At 41.2% G+C, this 23,989-nt stretch overlaps 1 protein-coding gene and 1 non-coding gene across 2 annotated transcripts; both read right to left on the bottom strand.

Annotated features, from left to right (window-relative positions):
* Positions 1–208: 208 nt before the first annotated feature.
* Positions 209–5,399, bottom strand: LOC147628523 (LRR receptor-like serine/threonine-protein kinase RPK2). The gene is made up of 2 exons (XM_086813715.1): positions 5,028–5,399; positions 209–4,861 (listed from the first exon to the last, which is right to left on the bottom strand). The coding sequence occupies exon 2, from the start codon at positions 4,636–4,638 to the stop codon at positions 1,117–1,119; it is 3,522 nt and encodes a 1,173-aa protein (XP_086669841.1). The 5' UTR covers positions 4,639–4,861; positions 5,028–5,399; the 3' UTR covers positions 209–1,116.
* Positions 5,400–23,020: 17,621 nt separating this feature from the next.
* On the bottom strand, positions 23,021–23,104 carry TRNAY-GUA (transfer RNA tyrosine (anticodon GUA)). Its single transcript is given in 2 exon segments — positions 23,021–23,056; positions 23,068–23,104. It is a non-coding gene; the product is annotated as a tRNA-Tyr (tRNA).
* Positions 23,105–23,989: the final 885 nt, after the last annotated feature.

Raw genomic sequence — 23,989 nt, 5'->3', positions numbered from 1 at the left:
AGGAATCCTAATTGGAATCACTTTTCCTGCTCCCAATTGGGAACAGTCCTATGTTCCAACCTTGTAAAGTGGCAGGGCAGCCTTGCAAAACTCCCACACCACCAGCAAATATACTCTCCAACCCCAATTTGAGTACCCCCAAGGTGTAGACACAAAAAGTGTTCAAAAAAAAAACAGTAAACCTAACCAAAGAGGAAGCTCATCATGCTGTGCCAAAACATCTTCAAATATCGGTCAACCCAATAAAAGCTAGTCCAAGTGTTGTGTGTTTAAGGGAAAAGCCAAGGCCTCGCCCGTAATATAATTTACAAAAGGCCTTACATTGGAGGCAATTAATTAGTTGTCCCAACCTTGCATCGTTTGGAGTTTCTTATCTGCTATGCAGAGCACGGCCAGCTCTCTGGGAGCTGAGGTTCCTTTCAGTCCTTACTCAGTCTCCAGCTCTTCTAAGTTCTTCCATCCTCCCGCTCCAGCCTTAAACAGGCCCCAATCCATTGCTACTGTGCTAGCTGCTTCTAATAACTGAGACCTCAACAAACCCACTTTGTTCCCTGCTCGTTAGTCCAAAAATGTAGCCTCCATGACCATAAACTCTTGTTTCAGTTCCCAAAAACTGAAAAAGACCTCAGCAGTGATCACTGCAAGAAACCCTCTCCGCTAGCTGGATCACTGGTAAAACTCAAAGCATAGCTGCTTCTAATAATTGAGACCTCAACAAACCCACTTTTTTCCCTGCTCAATAGTCCAAAGAAAGCAGCCTCCATGACCATAAACCCTTGTTTCAGTTCCCAAAAACTGAAAAAGACCTCAGCAGTGATCACTGCAAGAAATCCTCTTGGCTAGCTGGATCACTGGTAAAACTCAAAGCATAGAAAGTTCAGCATCATAAAGGTGTCAAGGTTCTATCACAACCTAGCAGCAAGTAAGCTCCAATGAGCTCAGCATTGATGCATGGGGCAAAAACCTTGTGCTGCATCCCTTCAGATTGCAAACATAGTCCAGCTGCTTGGAAAGAATTTTGATCGATGGGTGAGATATTCCATAAAAAATTCAATAATGCCTCTGAAATAATGCTACAAAGGTTATGCCTGGAATATCCAGAAAAGTCGACTTCCCTTAACGGACTGCTTTCAGGAAATCAACAACCTGCCTCATTGTCGGCCGGACTCTGAGAGAAACCACGGTACATCTGACAGCAAGCTTCAGCACACTCAGCAGCTCAGAATGTGGCCCTTGCTCCCACAATACTGGAGCCAAAATCTCTGCTTGCCTATTCTTTTGATAAAGTTGGCATGCCCAAGCAACAATGTTAAATCCATGGCCATAGTTTGAAAAGTAAGGATCAAGCGCTCTCTTTCCAGAGAGAAGCTCCAAAAGCACCACGCCATAGCTGTAGACATCTGCCTTATCTGAAAGGCGGCATGTCATTGCATACTCGGGGGCAACATATCCGAACGTCCCTGCTACATCTGTTGTTGCATGAGTTTCGGATGCATTCAGAAGTCTTGCCAGCCCGAAATCTGAAAGGAATGCATTCAGATTATTGTCCAGTAGAACATTGCTTGGCTTGATATCACGGTGAAGCACTCTTGGAGTGCATTCATCGTGGAGGTAAGCTAATGCCTGGGCAATATCAAGGGCAATCTTGTACCTTACTCTCCAACTGACAAATCCTCTCCTTCCATCATGTATCAAACTCTCCAAATTCCCCCCTGGCAAATAATTGTATATCAGGAACATCTGAGATTCACTTGCATGGTATCCTACGAGAGTAACCAGATTTGGATGTTGTACCCTTCCCAGAGTGCGTATCTCTGCCTCAAATTGTTGTGTGCCCTGAAACCTTCCCAGAGAGAGCCTTTTGACAGCAACCAGCAAACCAGGCGTGAGCTCAGCCTTATAGGTGGCCCCAAAGCCACCATTACCAATAAGATTGTTCACACTGAAGTTTCCTGTGGCTGCAACAACATTGTCGTATGTCAATTGGAAGTCAAATCTCCGGAATGTAATCAGTTGCTTCCTCCCTGACCGATATCCAATCTGGACAGCCATTTCTGGCTTTGTATAGTGGAACAAGAGGACAAGGATGATGAGAACAGCAGCTATAGCACAACCCGACGTTATGGCTGCAATTATGATTGAATTCGTGTGATGACTCTTCTTTACCACAATCTGACTGGCATAAGGCAATGGTTCTTCATGCACCTGGTCTGAAGAAGGAGCAAGAGCAGAGACAGAACAAGACTTCAAAAGTTGATTGCCTACAGTGCGCACATTGGTGCACAAAGACTCAAAAGTACCAATTCGTGGAACCAAACCAGACAAATTGTTGAATGCCACATCCATCATTGATAGATACTTAAGCTTTGTGAAGTTTGTTGGGATCATCCCAGACAGATGGTTGTTGCTCAACAAAAGCTTTTTCAGTTTACTAAGGTTTGCAAGGTCCCCTGGAATGCCGCCTGTCAACATGTTGTCAGAAAGATCTAGTATCAGGAGTGAGGTCAATCTTCCAAACCCTTCCGGGATTCTGCCCGTCAGGTTGTTATCAGCGAGCACAAGATACTGCAGCTCTTGTAGCTGTCCAACCTCAGATGGAAGTTCACCACTCAAGCTGTTCAACCTCAGGTCAAGATAAACCATATGCCTCACTTTCCCCAATCCAGCTGGGATGATCCCAACTAACCGGTTGGCAGCAGCTTCAAACTGCTTGAGAGAGATGCAATTCACCATGGCATCTGCAGGAAGTGTTCCCCAGAATTTGTTCCTGCTCACCTTCAGGCTTAAGGTCTCAAATTTATGGCACGACTCAAAGAGACTGCTTGAAAGAGCACCTGTGAGCTGGTTGCCAGAGACAAAGAATCCATATGCTGGAGCTTTCTCCATCAAGACTTCTCCAAGTTCCAGCCTAAGAAGGGGACCTGTAAAATTATTCTCACTCATGTCATGAACTACGGGCATCCCCTGGTTTGAAAACCAACTTGGCAATCTACTGGATACAACACCACAGTACAAGCGGGAGAAGTAGGATTGTATTGCCCCCATGGCCAAGCTCAGATTATCAGACAGCAAAGGCACTGGATTGGAGGAGAAAACTGGTTCTAACAATTCAGCCCTTGGGCAGCTTCCAACAGATCTATCAGGCAGTGGGCCTCTAAGAGAATTCCCACTAACATTGAACACAACCATGCAATGAACAGAGAATGTCTGTGGCAGATCACCTGCCAACTTGTTAGCACTCAAGTCCAGGTATATCAATCTTTTGCACCGTGCCAGTACTTCAGGAACAGTTCCAATAATCAAGCTTCCTGCAAGATTAAGAACTTTAAGGCTTTGACAGCTGCCCCAGTCAGAAGGTAAAACACCACCCAATGCTGCCCCAGGAGCCCACAAAAGCTGGAGGTTGGGAAGGGTCATTAGTACCATCGGAATGGAAGAGAAATAGTTGAATTCCCCCTTCTGATAGCTGCTGGTCCCATCCTCTGATGTAGCCATGGAAGTCTGCCAACGGCAAGGTTGTGAATCAACACTGTTTGTGAGCACAAGAAGAGAAAGTTGTGAACAGTTAGCCAGCTGAAATGGAATGTCGCCACCCAAGCCATTGCGGGACACATCAAGCACCTGGAGCTTTTGAAGTTGACCGATTTCAGCAGGAATCGGCCCTGATAGAAGGTTTGAGGACACTACAAATGATTGCAAGCGAGAGCAGCTCACAAACCCTGTCGGGATACCACCAGTCAGAAAGTTGTCTTCCAGATGAACATGTTCCAGATCGTGGCAACTCTTTGTCAACTCCAAAGGGATTGTGCCAACAAATTTATTAAAAGAAAGTGCAATCACTTGTAAATTTCGCAGGCTTCCAAGAAACCTGGGTATGCCTCCTGATAGCATGTTTCCAGCCAAGTTAAAAATCTTGAGTTTCCTGCAACCTGAGATTTCCTGTGGCACATTACCTTCTAAGAAGTTATAAGCCACATTCAGAACCTTCAATTCTGAGAGCTGTCCAAATCCTGCAGGTATAGAGCCTGAAAACCCATTCCCTCGTAAATCAATCAATTCCAGAAATCTCAATGTAGAAATCTCCTTGGGAATCTCTCCAGAAAATGAATTGAATGGCAATGAAATATTCCTCAACTGTGACAAGTTGCCAATGGCTGGGGAAAGAATCCCTGTAAGCCTGCATGGTGCCGTACTGTTGCTATCTGACAAACCTGATGAATTCTGGGAAGACTGGTCTTGGCACCTTGCTACATTATATTTCTGCTGACACGAAAGCTCACTACATACTGAAAACATGGTGCAGGCTCTGAAAGACCGGCATATATCTGCATTGCTGCTCATGGGAACATCTGTCCTAGCATGCAAAGCCCTGCTTGTGATGTTGAGAGAGACCACTCGTGCAGCAGCATCACAACCTACCCCTTTCCATGTGCAAGGATCTGTACCATCTTTCCAGTCGTAAAGAAGCCCCAGGGGGTCGGCCTTGATGGATGTTTTGATGGTAAGGAGAGCAACTCCGTCGGCTGATAGAGAAATCACCCAAATCGACTGCCATAGAAACCAAGATGAATGTATAAGAATCCAGAATAGAGGTGCCACGTGTCTAGATCTTGAGCATTTTCCAGACACTCCATACATTCTCGGGATGTCAAATGGCCAGGTGCTATGATGCTTGAAGTCATGTGGACATGACCCAAAACCCTATTATACCATTCCAAGATCCTGACTTTGAAGAGGTATTTGCAGAGCTCTGCTGTCATGTGCAGATATACAGGACCTGAGGTTTTTCGGGAGCTTTGATGTCATGTCCACATGAAAAAACTCTAAAGTCCGAAATCCTGAGCCTTGATGTCATGTACGGCTGAATAAAACAGGAACAAAAAACTAACATCAGGATCCTGATTTTTGTTAACAAAATCCTTGAGGAGAGCTTCTTTGAGGGCTTTTTGGACATAAACCCTAAAATTTGACCTCTGGGATCTTTCAATGCATAAGCCACAAGCAGAATGAATCAACATTAGTGGTACCCTTGAATTTGCAAAAAGACTCGCACGGAGACCACAGCTCCATAGCCAGAAAGGGCTCGATTTGTCCGTCTCCAGAAAGCTTTGATTTCTCCATAGCCAGAAAGCTTCGATTTTTACCTCTTTACATTCTGCTGCAGGACCCTGATCACAGCATCAGGCAAGTTAATCCAGCAGAATGAAGCGAGAGTCAGCTAGATCAAGCAATGGGAAGAAGAGCGAAAGGTGAAGGTAACTTGCAAAAGAAGCACAGCAGAAGGGGTCCTTTGTGTGGGGATGGAAAGGGGAAAGGTGTTATCACAGCGCTTTGACAAAGCTGTGGACATTTTGACCCCGTGAGTAGAGAGCAGAAAAGATGCACGTTACCATGTGGGCGATAAAAAAATCCGGGGTATCCGTATCTATGATTATTTTTTTTAATGCATGGTAACAATAATCTTTTATCTTGTATTAGTTAATCACCCAAATGATAGCTTATGAGAGAGCGAGAGAGCGCCCTCAACGCAAGTTGTATCATGCAATGTGTGTGAGAGAGAGAGAGAGATAGAGAGAGATGGCATAGACAACTCTCCTCTTCTTACGCCCCTCTTTTCCCCAATCAGCGCCTCCACGTTAGAGAGAGAGTGAGTGTGTGTGTGTGTGTTCTACTCCGTAAGTTAACATGGTTTCACTCTCTCGATTTACTATAAAGTGTTTAGTCATTTTACCCGCTCAAATGGACACTTATCTTTTATAAGACAGTACTGGAATATATTAAGTGGCCTTGTCTGTGATGTCAACCTAGATGAACAAGCAACTCACCACCTTCACTTAGTGATGCCACATATATAAAGTAGCACTTCCTATTAATTATACAAACATATATACCCAAGAATGATAAAAAATTTAAAACCCAAAGCAAAACTAAAAACACGCACATGTACACATCATATACACACACCCATGCCCACACGTGCATACTTTCTACACACACAAGTGCACCCACAATTATTCACATGTGCACATACACGTCCATAGCCCTCCCTCTAATTTTTTGAAACACCTCTCCTAATTTTTTGATACCCATGTACCTATGTGTACACATCATATACACACACCCACTCTCGCACGTGCACACTCTTTACACACACAAGTGCACCCACATTATTCACATGTGCACATGCACGTCCATAGCCCTCCCCCTAATTTTTTGAAATACCCCTCCTCCTTATTTTTTTGAAATACCCCTCCTCCTGATTTTTTTGAAATATCCCTCCTAATTTTTTGATACCCCCTTCTAAAAAATAACGCCCCCCTTCTAAAAAATAACGCCCCCTTTGATTCTTGGGCTTTTGTTGGTTTCTGTTACCATATTATAGTAGTGATGTGTGTGAACACACTTAGGACCGCCGGGGCACTTTTTCCCTCACTAGGAGGTTTTTTCCCCCGTGCATTGTATATACGCCCATTATCTTTTAGGGTTGGTTATCTTTCATTTTTGGCACTCATAATACACTACAGTGTTGTGCTCAAGCTTCCTCATCTTCTTGAAGTTGTGTGTGCATTCCTGCAACCCTAATTCCAACAATTGGTATCAGAGCAGGCTTCCTCCTCCCGGGCAGCATCACCGGCACCTGCCGCTTCATCTCCTCCGATTGCAACGAGGTTTCATGAGCGTCTGCAGGTTAGTATATGCCGTGGGAGAGCCCGTAGGGTTAGTTCGTTTCAGAATTTTGATCTGAAGTCATTTCGCCCTCCGTTTTTGCATTCCAAGTACTGCGCAGGCAAAATCGTCCTACTGTGCAGATTTTCTGTCAAGATTAAAATCTGCAGGACAGGTGCCCATTCGTCTGTTTTGGGCTGTGCTACATAGCACAGGTCGATTTTATACAGGTTTACCTCTTACAGACAGCATTTACATCTAGTAGTACAGTCATTGGCCATGGCTGACAACAATGATGTATTCCGCATGTTGGCTGCTGAGGATAAGTTGGATGGCACCAACTATCCATTGTGGGCATATATGATGCGACATGTATTGGTAGCAAAGGGGTTATGGAACATTGTGCAGGGTATTGATGCACGTCCTATTGTGGCTGGGAATGCTGCAAACACATCAGAAACAGGTACTGTTGATGATGGTGCAGGCACAAGTGCTGTAGCAGCTGTTCGAGAACCACCACTTTCAGCAGAGCAGATTCGTTGGGATGGTAGAGATGCGCAGGCTCATGCCTTGATTGCGCTGTCTGTCAGACGTACCATTATCCCACATATTCGCTCCTGCAGGACTTCTAAGGATGCTTGGGATGTACTTGCCACATTGTATCAGGCAAGAAATGAGGCTCGTGTTGCTTATCTCCGAAAACAGTTGGAGAGTGAGCATATGAACGAAGGTGATTCTATGGATAGCTTTTTGACAAAGATCAAGGATTTCAAAGAGCAGCTCATTTCTGCAGATGAAATCCTGTCAGACAGTTCACTTGTGCAGACTGTTTTGAATGGTCTACCAGATTCTTATCAGGGTTTTGCTTCCACTCTTCGCTTGATGATGAAAGGCAATCCCAATGCCTTATCATTTGAGGAGTTAGTTTCTGTTTTGCTGCAAGAAGACCAGTCAAGGCAAAACAGGAATATTATGCGTGTCGCAGATCAAGCTTTCGTTGCTAGTCAGAGAAGCGGGAAAGGTAAAGCTGGCTTTTCTTCTAGTAAGCAGAAATCTGCAAATGCTGCGCAACCAAAGAAGGAAGACAAAGATGAGAAGAAGGGTGACAAACAGAAGACATTTTGCAAGTACTGTAAGGGAAATGATCATGTCATCAAAGCGTGTCCTAAGCTGGCTGCGAAAGAGGCTAAGAAGAAAGAGGCTGGTATGGCTGTTGCAGATGCCTCTCCTTCTAACAATGAATCTGCTAATGTTGTGCTAGATACAGAATGGGCATTCAATGCGCAGTGCAGTTATGACCCATCTTTGCATGACACATGTATGTCTGCAGTAGATTCAGATGTATGGTACTTTGACAGTGGTGCCACTAAGCATATCACCTCGCAGCGCAGTTTATTCACTTTCCTTGAGTCTGCTCCCACAGGGAATACTGTCACTTGTGCCAATAACTCCTCTTATCCCGTTGAAGGAGTTGGACAGATTGTGCTGAATGTTGCAAATGGCAACACCTTTACACTTTTTGATGCATTGTATGTGCCAGGGATCAAAAAGAATCTGCTGTCAGTCTCCGCATTTGCCAAAACAGGTTTGGTTGTAAAATTTGTGGATGACAGATGTACTGTTCATGATCTCTCTTGTGGTGACATCATTGTAGCATCTGGTTCACTATGTCGAGGGCTGTATAAGCTCAATATGGATGGCAAATGTGTAGAGGATTCAGCATGTGCTATTATGGATACGCAGGCTATTTCAGATGCAAAACTGTGGCATGCACGTTTTGGTCATCTGAATTTTGCAAGTTTGCTGCGCCTGCAGAAATCTGAAATGGTGTCTTCTTTGCCTAAGCTTGAGGCACCTGTCAAGCATGTTTGTGAGGGCTGCATATTGGGTAAAATGCAGCGTGCTTCCTTTCCCAAAGATGGATCAGTGAGAGCTGAACGCAGATTGCAGCTTGTTCACAGTGATGTTTGTGGTCCCATGCAAACTCCATCATTTGGAAACTACCTTTACTTCGTGACTTTCATTGATGATTTTACCAGGCATGCATGGGTATATCCTTTGAAGGCAAAGTCCGAAGTGTTTTTGTGCTTCAAACAGTTTTTGGTTATGGCTGAAAATGTGTCAGAAAGTAAGATGGGCACCCTCCGTTCAGATCGAGGGGGGGAGTATATGTCTTCAGAATTTAATGCATTTCTGGCTGAGCGTGGGATAAAACACCAATGTACAGTGCCGTATACACCACAGCAAAATGGTGTGGCTGAGAGAAAAAACAGGTCTCTCATGGAAATGGCAAGATGTATGGTTAAGAGTCAAAGTCTACCACATGGTTTTTGGCTTGAGGCTGTCATGTGTGCCACTTATGTACTAAACAGGTGTCCCACCAAAGCATTACAGGTTGTCACTCCATATGAGGCTTGGCATAGCCGCAAGCCATCTGTTGGCCATTTACGTGTTTTTGGTTGCCTGGCATATGCATTAGTGCCTGTGCAACATCGCAGAAAATTGGATGACAAAGCTGTCAAATGTATTTTTGTTGGATATAGTGCTGAGAGCAAAGGCTATCGTTTGTATCATCCACAGACAAAGCGCATTTTGGTTAGCCGTGATGTTGTATTTGTGGAAGATGCAGTTCAGCCCTTGGTTTCATGTACTAAGGAGACAGATATCAGCTCACGTGATGTCTATGATACATTGTTGCCTCTTTTCAGTGGTGCACAGTCAAGTGCAATACCTCATGAGGCAGTTTTTCAGCCTATGCAGGTTTTAAATGATGGCACAGATCAGCCTATATCTGATGCAGATGTGCATGATGCACTTGAGGATGAGAGACAAGAGATTGAGGGCTCTAGGAATATGCCTAGATGGCTGGTGCAGACTTTGCGTGACAGCAAGTTGGATGCCCCTTTGTCTAGTCGCACTCGTTCTGGCTCTCATGGTGCCTCTTATGCGTCAGATTGTTATGCATTGGCTGTTTCTAGTATGTGCGATGAAAGTGAGCCTGTTTCATTTGATGAGGCACGAAGTTCAGAAAATTGGATGGCTGCTATGCAAGCAGAATACGATGCTATTATGAAGAATGGTACATGGTCTTTATGTGACTTGCCCCCTGGCAAGAAGGCCATTGGCACTAAGTGGGTATACAAATTGAAGCGTAAGCCTGATGGCACAGTGGATCGCCATAAGGCTCGGCTTGTTGCAAAAGGTTATGCTCAAGAGAAGGGCATTGATTTTGATGAGACTTTTGCTCCCACATGTCGTATGACCACTGTTCGTAGCATCTGTGCATTAGCAGCTCATAATGGTTGGAATGTACATCAGCTGGACATAAAGACTGCGTTCTTAAATGGAGATTTGCATGAGGAGGTGTATGTATCGCAGCCTCGTGGTTTTGTTCAAAGAGGGCAGGAAAACAAAGTGTGCAGGTTAAAAAAGGCTTTATATGGTTTAAAGCAAGCTCCACGAGCTTGGTATGAAAAAATACATGCATATTTGACTGCACATGGGTTTCAGAATAGTCCAACAGAAAGCACTTTGTATGTTAAACGTGTGGATGGTGTACATCTAATCATTGCTCTCTATGTCGATGACATGCTGCTCACAGGACCAAATGAGAGTCATATTGCTAATTTTAAGGCTGATTTGAATGCCTCTTTTGAGATGTCAGATTTGGGGCATTTGCATCATTATTTGGGGATACAATTTAAGCAGTGTGATGGAGGTATTGCTTTGTGTCAGACAAAGTATATTGAAACATTGTTGCGGAGATTTGGCCTTGAAGACTGCAAGCCTATTGCTACTCCAATGGAGACAGGTTTGAAGTTGAGTCTTCATGATGCTGGAGATCACTTTGATGTCACACTCTATCAGACAGCTGTTGGTTGCCTCATTTATGTATGCATTACGAGGCCAGACATTCAGTTTGCAGTCTCACAGGTGAGCAGATTTATGCATAGCCCAGGCATTAAGCATTGGCAGGCAGTGAAGCGTATCTTTCGCTATTTGAGTGGTACTCGGCATCTTGGGTTGTTTTATCCCAAGGGGGGATCATTGCCGCCAGATTTACATGTTTTTTCAGATTCTGACTGGGCTGGTTGTTATGACACACGCGTGTCCACGAGTGGTTTTTGCTTCATGCTTGGAAGCTCATGCATATCATGGTTGAGCAAGAAGCAACCTACTGTGGCCACTTCTAGTTGTGAAGCTGAGTACAGGGCAGCTTTCACAGCTACGGTTGAGTGTGTGTGGCTCAGACGCCTTATGGCTGATTTGGGTGTTGGGCAGCCATCTGCCACCACCATCTTCACTGACAGTCAGAGCGCATTGGCAGTTGCGCGGAACCCAGTGTTCCATGCTCGTACGAAGCACATTGAGGTGCACTACCATTATGTCAGGGAGAGACTCTCTGCAGGAGAGATCAGTTTGGCTTATGTGCCGACACAGGATAACCTTGCAGACCTTTTCACAAAGGCTCTGCCTCGTGAAAAGTTCGAAGCTTTTCGCAAAGCTTTGGGCTTACTCCCTTTTGTGGATTCGTCTACATAGCTAGACACTTCCCTATACATGAGTGCTAGCTCTTGTTCACCGCATCACTCCAGGGGGGATTTGTTACCATATTATAGTAGTGATGTGTGTGAACACACTTAGGACCGCCGGGGCACTTTTTCCCTCACTAGGAGGTTTTTTCCCCCGTGCATTGTATATACGCCCATTATCTTTTAGGGTTGGTTATCTTTCATTTTTGGCACTCATAATACACTACAGTGTTGTGCTCAAGCTTCCTCATCTTCTTGAAGTTGTGTGTGCATTCCTGCAACCCTAATTCCAACAGTTTCGATTCTATTGTCGGCTCCTCTCAGTTAGTTTTTCTTCTTGATTCTCTGGCGGGGGAGGGATTTTCCTGCTCTCTCTCCCTGAAGCCATAGAGGGCACCCAAGTCCATTGCCGCTATGGTCAAAGTCCATTGTCATACATATAGCTTTTCTTCTTGATTCTCTTCTTGAGAAGGGATTTTCCTGCTCCCTCTCGCCCTCGAGCCATAGAGGCCACCCAACTCCTGCCTTTATGGGCAAAGTCCATTGTCATGCACATCAACAATCTAAGCAATCTTAACTCCCCAAGAAAAGAGATGTCAAAGAATGCAGTAAAGAGAGTCAAAGAAAGCAACAAAGAGAGTCCAAGAAGGCAGTTGAGTTGCAGAAATCTTCGAGGTTAGAGGAGTATACACTTAGGACACCCATTGCCCATGCATGTCACCTACACACTCCACTATGGGCATGACATTTTATTTCACATCACCTTGCATCTCACGACACGCACATACACATGCACCTACAACTAACCATCAATGACATTTTATTTCACATCACCTTGCATCTCACGACACGCACATACACATGCACCTACAACTAACCATCAATGTCATCTGTCCAAGTACATTTCTAGATGGGGGGGGTCCATTGGCCCATTGCCTAGATGATGCATTCACCACAAAGAAGCCTAATCTCTTTGAGATCGGAAGTTGCATCGCTAAAAAATAGCTGGATCGCTATCTATCTATGCAAATCATGTTGAAATATACAAGTGAATAGGGTGTGTGTGGGAACAAGCCCTTAGCAAGAGGCTGTAAAAGAGAATCTGTAAATGAGTGAGAAGCTGTGAAAAGGTGAGAAGTATCTACTAGGAGAGAATAAAGGGTAACATGAGAAGATTTAGGAGGTGTGGAGATATTCTGGGAGGAAGAGGTGGAGAGAATCAAGCAAAAGAGGTGGAGTGAATCAAGGAGAGATCAGTGGGATTAGATGCTTGGATGTAAACTCTATAAATTGAAGCATTGGCCTAGTGAGAATTTGATGGTTTTTTATTATCCATGCCTACATTAATTGCTCACTAATTACGTCTATCATCTAATCTCTTTGCTAATGATGTTGATTCTTGCATTTGATCCACCATAGCTCATCACATTGCTGCAAATTTAACATGGTATCAGAGCCTAGCTTAGAATCCATCAAATTTATGAGCCCAATATCTTGCTAATCACCTAATTAATTAGGATTAAAAAAATCATTTTTTTAGCTCTTTTCTCTGTACCCCCAGCTAGTGGAGGAGCTCTCTCTCCCTTCACACATAACATTGGCCCAAACCCTTTTAGCCAAACATAGCTACACTCCCTGTGCTTCAGCCCATCTACTCAATTCGTCAAACTGCCGGCTGCTTTGCTCTGCTACTGCAAATCGAGATTTCTCAGGTGCCTTTTTTCTGAAGTAAAATTGAGATCTTCTCTTCCACAGATACAATGGGTCTAATTCCTCTTGGCCCTACAAGCTGGTGAAGACAGTTTTTGATTTCATCAAGTCTACAGTGAGATCCAAGCTCTCCATCAAATCTGCAGGTAAAACAGAGATTAAGCATTCAGTGTTTGGTCAAATCTTGTGTTTCTTGGATTAATCCTCTACTAGACTAGCTGCTATTGATGGCTTTAAAAGGATTTGAGCTCATTTGAACTCTAAGGCCCCAGATTTGGACTCCTCGCATACTCTATTTTCTACACACAAAACAGAGAATTATTTTGCTAATCAATGATTAATCAGTACTAATCACTGTATTTTGGTACAATTGAGGGTTCAAATTAACCATTGGGTATCTGATATACAGATCCCTATAACTTCATATTGCAATTCGGAGATGGTTTGATACTCCAACCATTCAGTATAGATTTGTTACCCTGTGCTTTATGTAATTTCTGGTTTTATGCTGATAAATTTGTTGTAATCATCACTTAAAGACCAGATTTGAGTTGTAAAAGGGGGTACACTGCCCTTGAATCTTGAAATTGGATCAAGAGGTAAGACCCCCTTCACATCATCATGAGCACGGCACAAGAGAGAGCCAAATTTAATGGGGAGCAGTTCTATACATGGCAAACAAAAACCATGTATTTGCTCTTGAGGAAAAATCTGTGTGGGGGCTAGTTGAGGGAAGAGATGAATGCCCAAAGGTGAGTGGGGAAAATGAGTGGAAGAGCAGGAATGAGAAAGCATTAGGACTCATCACACTCAGTTTAAATGATGAAATCATTCATCACATCACAGGGATACAATGGGCAAAAGATGCATGGGATGAACTCAATAAATTATTTGGCACTCAAGCAAAAAACTCAAAGATAAATCTGTTAATGCAATTCTACAAACTGGATATGAAGGAAAGTGAACCTTTAATCACACACGAACAAATATAAAAGCATTAAGCAACAAACTGGCAGCCATTGGCAAAAAGGTAGAAGATGATGACGCACTAGCACTGCTTTTGAAGAGTGTGGACAAAGGTGAATATGAAAACATTGTAGCAACCTTAAAGAATGTACCTGAATTGAAGTTGCACGAGATAGAAGGAGCTCTACTAGAGCAAGAGACCAGGGTCAAAGAGAAGAAATGGCTGGACTCAACAATTGGAGAAGAAAAAGCATTCTTTACCCGAGGAGGATTCTCTCGAGGACGAGGACGAGGAAGAGGCAGAGTAGGAGGAAGGACCTTCACTTGCCACAACTGTGGAAAGCCAGGACACATGGCAAGAGACTGCTACAGCAAACCCAGTGGAGAAGGAACGACATCGGCAAACTTCATGGAGGCTCCTAAGGAAGTGGAGTTAGATCATCTTTGCTGAGAGAGAGAGAGAGAGAGAGAGAAACCCCACAACCCAATGTAACTTGCCCCAACAGAGTAAAACCACCTCTGAGCCACCGATGATGTAGGCCATGTGGTAGATGTATGTGTGAGCACTTTAGTCAAGGTCACGGGCACTTGTAGTAGCCTTGGACACATAGAGAGAGAGAGTGTCAAGGTCTATGAGTTTAGGGACTTGAGGCACTGGTCGCGGACTACCAAGTAAGAGGGAAACTTGGTATAGGGTCTAGGTGTGCTAGGATTATTCACTTGAGGGGAGGTGTTGAAATATACAAGTGAATAGGGTGTGTGCGGGAACAAGCCCTTAGCAAGAGGCTGTAAAAGAGAATCTGTAAATCAGTGAGAAGCTGTGAAAAGGTAAGAAGTATCTACTAGGAGAGAATAAAGGGTAACATGAGAAGATTTAGGAGGTGTAGAGATATTGTGGGAAGAGGTGGAGATATTCTGGGAAGAGGTGGAGAGAATCAATTAACTTGATAGTTAACTATCGAGTTAACTTCATAGTTAGCTAATTATTTCCTATTTAGCTAATTCTTTTCTATTGGGGATTAGATCATGATGGCAAAGGATGCGATAATCTTCCTATTATCTCAGGCTGAGTAAAGTTACTATCAGAGACTGTTCACTATGGCTATCGATCTAAATCATATTGGAATTAGAAAAGACTATACAATACAATACAACCAATATACAATAGCAAATGTTTGCAAATGTGAATTTATACATACCTCGATCTTAAAATAGTGTGTCAATTGTATTACCCTCTTACTTGAGATGTTTAACTATAGATGAAAGAAAGCAGTTTCATTGGAATTCAAACTTTGTTTTTAGAAGTCCTAGCAAAATAGGTTAATACTCTCTTCATTAAAATTATTTGAAGAATAGAAAATTTCAATAGATTAAATAACATTTTAAATTATTAAATTATTTGAAGAATGAAAAATTTCAACATATCAAAATAACGAATGTTCTCAAAACTAACTTTAGATATTAAACTAAGAGATTATCACCTTCAATTGATAATTTGTTTGCTCTCGTATAAAATTTCCAAAGTAATTTTTGAATTTCAACCTTCCAAAGGATGTAATTTGTACTTAGCCAAAGTTTGATACCACTATAACAGGATCTTTCTCTAAGTATTACATACTCAGAGAATTAAACTCAAACAAGTTACACCACAAACCATAGGATAAAAATCATTTGAGAGAGCACAAAGACAAACTCATTAGGTGCAATCTCCCCCTCGACGTGTGTGGCTCTCCCCTCACATGTGGTATTTAAATCATATTCATATTTTAAGCCCATAGAGCCATAAATAGCATCTATTCTACTTTTGGGCTTTTGCTTCACATTACATAACTTTGTCTAAAATTCTAAAGTTTTCACATGATAAAACCATGGTCCAACAATATATACAAATGCTTACAAATTCACTTGCACTCATATACACATTAAACTATCATGTGCACACATGCACACATAAACTCTAACCACATAATAGGCTATGAAATAATCAATATCATAATTAACACATGATCTTTGTCTTCACACCACTACTTAATCTACCATCTGTGTACGACACCTCAATCGATACACTCGCACAATGTGACACCTCAATCGGTACCCTCACACATCTCACCACCTATACTTATAGACATGATCCACATCAATTAACTTCAATTAAATAATCAATTGAAGTTACATCAATTAATCTCAACGTTGTCTTGAGAAATAGGCAACCATAGTATCAAACTGCACGTACCCACCAGCATAGTACACATAGGCATCCTCGATTTTTTTAAAATGTAATTATTAATAACATAAGAGTGATTTCCATAACAGCCTCCCAACCCACCATAGCCATGTTGTTCTTTCAAAACACCATCTCCTTCACAAAACCCTCCATCATCTTCCCTCTCCCTCACCATGTCATCTACCTCAACTTCCAATCTTGGTGCAGAGTCCTCACCTTCTCCAACCACCCATGGAAGAGAGAGATTATATTGAGGACTCCATTTCCCTCCTCCAGTTAAGATATGCGAAGTCTTCCTCCAAGTTGACTGGCTTCTATGCTTTCATTATCTCAGCTCTATCAAGGCCATATTGGCAATGTGAGTAAAGGTCAACTTTTGCACCTCTATTCTCTTGGATCTACGATGGCTATGCTGAAGGAGCGAGGAGCACTCGGTAGGATTAGACCAAGCGAGGCTCCTCACCATGATCATTCCCCATCAGGATCCTCTTTAGATACACACACCCTAGAAGCTTTAGCCAAAGATAAAGACACAGAACATCATGCCCAACCCTCACCATCAGCTCCCCCTCCTATCACCTCCACCTTGACACCTTCCACTCTGCCCATGATTACACCCCCTCCTATCACCTCCACCTTGACACCTTCCACTCTGCCCATGATTACACCCCCTTCCTCTCCAATGCCAACATTACCCCCTTTTATCTCCCAAACCACCCCCTCCACTTACATCCTAAATGGACTAACAAAGACCTCCACTTTGCAAGATGACCCACTCATCCCACATGCAGCAGCAGCCTCATCTTTGGGAGTGTTAGAAGAAGGCAAAATCCTAGCATCTCCCATTAGAGAGATGGAACAAATGTCCCCCCTCCCATTTGTTCCTACTCTCCCGTTAGAGACCTAGGAAAAATGTCCCCCCCCCCATTGGAGAGCAGGAACAAATGTCCCCCCTCCCCCCCCTCGTCGAGACCACCCATTCAACTGGCAGGATCAACTGGATGGCATTGACATTGACAAAGCTATTAGGATCCTAGAAGAGAGGCAACACCTTGAGGACCTTACACCAATTATCAACAGGATCACTAATCGCTTGGGCATCTGCCTGATCAAAGTATATCTGAAAGAAACATTCAACCATTGGTCAAGAGCTCAAGCCATGGTTTCCCCTATCATGCATGAACTTATGGCCGAACAACTTGTTTAGTGGTGGCCTTACCTTCTCCAAGATAAATATTGGAAAGAATACTGCTATGCTCCTCCCAAGTACCTTAGAGTTAGCCAAATCTATTACCCAGTCAAACGAAGATAGGCCTAGGACCTCTTCGAGAAATAGCTAGAGAAGAACCCAAAGCAACAATTCAACTTTCCCTAGATACCTCCACCTTGGCCACCCCTCTTTCTCAAGAAGGATTGGATGTTTTGCACACCATGTGCAAGTTCATTCAAGATTATCACAAGGCGCCTGACCTCGACATGGTCATCACTATTTGCTTTTTTCGCCTCATCATTGTCCTCTTGGTGGAGTTTCTAGATTCGCACACTTTTGATGAAGGTCTCCAGGTCATGGCCTTTGACATCAACAAAGGCCCCACTCTTCAACAACTATTACAAGTAAGTCCAAAAGCATGCAAGGTTGGCAAATGATTACCTTCGAAGACATGTTCATGAGATCGCCTTCTGGACATCCTTACAAAGCTTTCCATTGCACTACCTAGTATACAAAGTCCCTATTTGACTTCTATTAGAACTTCAAGGGCTTCTACCATTAACTCCCTTTGAGCGCTAATTTTAAGGATGGAACCATGATTAGGGAGGGGAGTATGCTAACTACATTGGCTAACATTACTCCAAACACATGGTGGTAACATTTTCGAGCCATATTTTTTGTACTGGTTAATGTGCTTTATGTAATTGATTCTCGGAAATCTTTGATCTTACTTGTGTAATGCCAAAAGATAGTCAAAACCAAGCTTACGACTTGTGAAATACCCGGTGTATACTTAGACTAGGAAATTAGCCTAGACTAGCCTTTGGGCCCCCAAACATTACATGGGCGACCACACATTGTAAATATGAGTCTTGTATATAAGACATTTTTGCCTAATGAGAAAACACATAATCCCATTCTCACAATTGAGTTTGTCTCTTGTTCTTGTGATTAAAGCTTTTTTGTATGCTTTCTTTTCTTTGTTTCATGCATGCTTGGGGATTATGTGGGTGAGTGATGGTGTGCAAGTTCTCTCTCTCTCTCTCTCTCTCTCTCTCTCTCTCTCTCTCTCCTCCATGCTCTCACTCACTAAGGCAATGAAGTAGAGGTTGAGCTTTCCATAGCTCTCTCTTTTCTCCCCACCCATCCCATTCTCATAATTGAGTTTGTCTCTTGCTCTCGTGGGGTTGAAGCTTTCTTGTATGCTTTCTTTTCTTTGTTTCATGCATGCTTGAGGATTATGTGGGTGAGTGATGGTGTGCAAGTTCCCTTCTCTCTCTCTCTCTCTCTCTCTCTCTCTCTCTCTCTCTCTCTCTCTCTCTCTTCTCCGTGCTCTCACTCACTAAGTGGGCGAGTGATGGTGTGCAAGTTCTCTTCTCTCTCTCTCTCTCTCTCTCTCTCTCTCTCTCTCTCTCTCTCTCTCTCTCTCTCTCTCTAAGGCAATGAAGTAGAGGTTGAGATTTCCATAGCTCTCTCTTTTCTCCCCACCCATTTGCAAAGCTTCCTTGTAGTGACAATAACAAGGGAGGCAAGGTAGAGAACCCTATCTCTCCACAAGAGAGGGTTGCTCTACTAAGAGTGACTAGATGTGCAAGCCGGTAACACCCTTGCATTCCTCCTCTTCTTCTCTGTATCTTACAAGGCTCGAGTGTTCTAGAATTGATGAACATATGCCAAAGTTTTGATGGTGGAATTTGGGGTTAATTTCCATCCATACAATAACTTTTAGGAATTGAAGCAATCCATTCATAAAGCTTTTCTTTCTTGACTCCTTCAATACCCCTTTCTTATTTCCTTGATGAGACATTAATATCCATCAAGTTCCACCTTATAGCTATCCAATTTTATCACCTTCAATAGATAGAATATTCCAATTGATGAACATATGCCAAAGTTTTGATGGTGGAATTTGGGGTTAATTTCCATCCATACAATAACTTTTAGGAATTGAAGCAATCCATTCATAAAGCTTTTCTTTCTTGACTCCTTCAATACCCCTTTCTTATTTCCTTGATGAGACATTAATATCCATCAAGTTCCACCTTATAGCTATCCAATTTTATCACTCCAATAGATAGAATATTCTTACTAATATATATTAGGCACATACTAAATAATGATCTTTTTGTCTACAATCATTTCCATGTAAGTACTTCATTTATTTCTTATCTATTGTGTATCAATATTAATGATATTTTTATCTATACTCATATCCATGTATTAATGATATATTTATCTATACTCATATCCATGTAAGTGCCTTCCTTCACTTACAATTGTTGATGATATTATGTATTGTGTAGAGCAGCATTGAATCCACGAGAAGATTGAATGGAATCAATCCATTCCTTGTGTGATGTTATATGAGAAGATGCACCACTAATGTAGTTGATTTTCACATGACAGTCTAATCAACTTTTCAAGTGTTCTCACTTTCTTCAATAGAAACAAGATTATATGAGAGGATGCACCACTATATATCCACCAATGTAGTTGATTTTCACATGACTTGGTCTAATCAACTTTTCAAGTGTTCTCACTTTCTTCAATAGAAACAAGATTAGTATCTCTTGACTTTCCACAATCATTACACAATTTCCATGCATTTTGTTTTTTTTTACATATTTGACTCGTCCCTTTTCTTTTTGAAACATTTGACTAATCCCTTTGCTTTTTGAAACATTTCACACGTTTTGTTCTCTTTTACATTTGACTCATCCCTTTGCTTTTTGAAACATTCCACGCATTTTGTTTTCTTTTTGAAACATTCCATGCATTTTGTTCTCTTTTACATTTGACTCATCCCTTTACTTTTTGTAACAATCCATTATATCCATGAAAAAAATGGCATTGTAGATTTAGAGCTTTGGCCTCTTCCATATCTACCTCTCCTTCTAAAATTACATCCCGAAAATAAATTCTCTCTATCTTGTGAGGTAGAAGGTCGGTTTGTATTAGCAAAGCTATTATTACTGTTGAAGTTTCCTCTAGCTCTTCCTCTTCCTCTATTCATGTCATAATATTGCTCATTTGAAGGTCCTTTCCCTACTGCAATAGCTTGTGCTCTATGTTCTTCCCTAAGAAGAATTGTGTGCAAGGTCATCAATAGATGGTTTGTCTTTTTGTGCTCTATACTTTCACAAGATGGTCATCCATAGATGGTTTGGCTTTTTGTGGTCTATGTACTTTCCCAAGAAGAATTGTGTGCAAGTCATCCATAGTGGTTTGTCTTCTTTTACAGTAATGCTTTAAACCAAAGTTGTATAGCCTTGATTTAAGCCATTTAGAACCACGTGTAAAAGCTCTTATAAAATAAATATATTACCAAGTGCACTCAACTCATTATTCATATCTTTTTGTCTTAAAACATAAGCATCACCACTTTCACAAGGAAACATGTATGTGTGATTTGATATTTAATAGTAAGTAATCTAGAAGTACTATTTGCTTTAGAAAGTCTTGCAAAGATATCACATGCTTTCTTTGTAGAAAAGGCGCCTCGTGTTGCATTGCTTCACATTTGCATAGACTTAAACTTGGCCTGTCCATGCTACACATGGTTTGGTTTTGGCCATGAGAAACTAATAGCCATTTTTGTGTTAGGCAAGGATTCTTTCCACCCTTGCTAGATTGCCACACTTGACATCCCATGGCGTGATGGTGGTTGTCGCCACCTATGGTTGGGAATATTCGGTCTTTGTCACTAGATGATGGAATTTGAACTCGTTCCCTTGGGCTACATCCATGATCAACTTCCTAAGAATCAAGTCGAACATCATCCTTCATTATAGTTATATTCATTAGGAGTAGTAATGGCAACTTTCTAGTATGCATTTACGGCGAAAAGATTATGTAACATCCATGAAAATGATCATAACACATGTAACATCACATATGGAATCAACAGTCATGACATTTGATGATAGATTACATGGTTATATGGTAATGAATTAAGGTTCATACTATCATGGACAACTAATATTGGAAAGCAATAATATATAGACTTGTTAAGAAAAATATCTAAAGATAATATTGTTGGATTTGGTTTTAATTAAAAGCTATAATTCACATTATTTTGGAGTGTTTGTAAAGTTTTGAGAGGCATCTTCGAATTGAAAGTTGGTAAACAATTCCTTTGGCATCAAAATAGAAAATTTAGACCCAATTGTGTTTCAGGGGAGTGAGTGATTGTAAGGACCATTTGATTGTTATTAGTATTTCAACAATCAAGGGTATCAAATTATGTGTTTGTATCATTATATTATGCAACTTTGAGATATTTCACTTATTGCACAAGAAGATTATTTAGGATAACTATTAGTTTCTTATGGACAAAACCAAACCATGTGTAGCATGGACGGGCCCAAGTTTAAGTCTATGCAAATGTGAAACAATGCAAAGCCATGCAATAATATCAAACTATCCTTTTACCAAGGAACTATGATCACCTTTTCTGGTTGCAAAAGGTGAAGGCTCAATAACCAACTGATACACGTAATAAACTACTTGCTCCTTTTCCAACCCAAAAAAAAAAAGTATAATGGTTTATGAGAGTATGTTCCCTTGAACACATGAAAATGGGTTCCACATAAGTAGCATACGCGTGATATCGTATGAATTTTCAAGGGGTTTGATGGAGATCTAGAAGTTGGTATTATGTTATTAGGTGGTACGCAACTATACATCCTAAGGTTATTAGTTACCTCAATTACATATAAGATCACCACATTAACATAAGTTGCCATTGGAAAGGTGGAGGCACACTTAGAATGGAATACAAGCCTGAAGTGTACACATTGTTTTAAATTATATCCAAGTCCCCATTAGTTCAAGTTCTACAATGAGATATTAGAAGGTGATGATTTCAATTTGTGTACTTGAATTAAGATTGATAAATTCTTAAAGGATCTTTGACGTAGGTGGATCTATGGCATGATTGGAAAGAGCCTCAATAGGAGTTTTTTAGATATAAATGCATAACCAAGGGATGACTCGAAGTTTTAACTACCCTTAATTTGTTTAAAGGATCCAAGTTTAGTTTAAAGGCTAAAGTGAGACACCACACAATTAGTTCATATGAATACTCATGGCAATTGTTATTTTTAAGCAAGCATTCCATTGTTATTTATGACATTTAACCTGAATAACTTTTTTTAAAACCTCACCATAGGTGGGTGTTCTCTTTCTTTTTAAATAACATTTAGCCTAAGTAACTTTTTTAAAAACCTCACCATATGCCTAGGCACCTTTGGGTGGGTGTGTCCTTTTTTTTTTAAAGAGGAGAGAAAATGATCATGTCTTTGTAATCTAATTCAATGTTAAAACTATAATAATCACTACATGGAATATACTAATTGTTGTATTTTTATTGTGCAACTACCAATTAATATATATTAAGTTACTATCGCTGCACATTATTTTGGTCATTGAATTTGTGCATTAAATGTAGTATTAATATTTTCATGATATATATACATTTACATAAACTTCTACAATAATGAAATAATTTATAATAAAGTAGAATAGCTACCTAAGTAGGTATTTTACCGAAATAATTGTAATAAAGTAGAAACTTTTAGAGAACCAAAAAAATTTATAACAGCTACCTATGTATAAAATAGATCTAAGGTTATTACATAAATCACAAATCTAAAATGTATATTTAGAAAAAGAACTGAGCCGTGCATGCGGTAGTGTTTTAAAAAGAGGAACTCCGATCTGCCGGATTCGAACCAGCGACCTAAGGATAACAGACATCACTACAGTCCTCCGCTCTACCAACTGAGCTAAGATCGGGTTGTGAAAAAACTGGCCTCAGTATTTTACTTGATCTTGTTATAATGCGATGAAATTGACTAAACTGTTTCTTCAAATGATATTTATCCTCAAAAAGCTTGATGGATGCATCCCAAGTTACATATCTTCCTCATTACACTTTGAATATAGGTGATATTGGAGATTTTAGGGAGAGTTCGATTCTTTCCCTCACCATGTGTGCAAACCACTTTATTTGTCTCGTGCAATTTTTAACCATATCCCATTTGTTGATGGAGGGAAGCATGGTGTCTTTGTATTTATGTGTTTATGGTTGCAACTCAAAGGTTGCCTTAGCTAATGATGTGATAATGACTATAAGAGTCAAGGGTAGAAGTCAAAATGTGTAGGTTTATTTATGGTGTACATGGAATGTAATAGCCACATGTTTGGAGCTAGTCACATGAAACACCTTAGGGGTGCCAACCTAACTCGAGGCTATGAAAGGGTCATGCTCATTTATGGCAACCTGACTCCAGGTTAAAAAAGGGTCATACTTGTTGGTTCTTCTTCCTACGAGAGCTTGATTCCTATGATGATTTAGTCATTTAATATAGTTATCACATGTGATTGATCAGATCCTCAATTAGTGCTTCTTATCATGGTTATCATCCTAAGATCTGATCCACAATGATTCTTAACATGCATGCAATAGGAGTAGAAAGGGTTGTGAACCAAAGCATTTTTATATAGATTGGCACCATACTCCCAACTTCCCCCAACATACATGCTCCAATTAGTTATTAAAGCAAATTAAAAACACTTTAAAAAATAACTAAAATTGCACCTTGCCTAAAATAGCCTTGACCTTGTGCATCAAACAAACATTGTGGATTAAAAGACAATGATACAAATATGCAATAATAA

Source organism: Cibotium barometz, chromosome 19 (genome assembly GCF_041138505.1).
Source record: "Cibotium barometz isolate CiBa-2024 chromosome 19, ASM4113850v1, whole genome shotgun sequence".
NCBI classification, from domain to species: domain Eukaryota; kingdom Viridiplantae; phylum Streptophyta; class Polypodiopsida; order Cyatheales; family Cibotiaceae; genus Cibotium; species Cibotium barometz.
The sequence above is the reverse complement of the archived record's forward strand: the minus strand, read 5'-3'. Positions and strand labels throughout refer to the sequence as shown.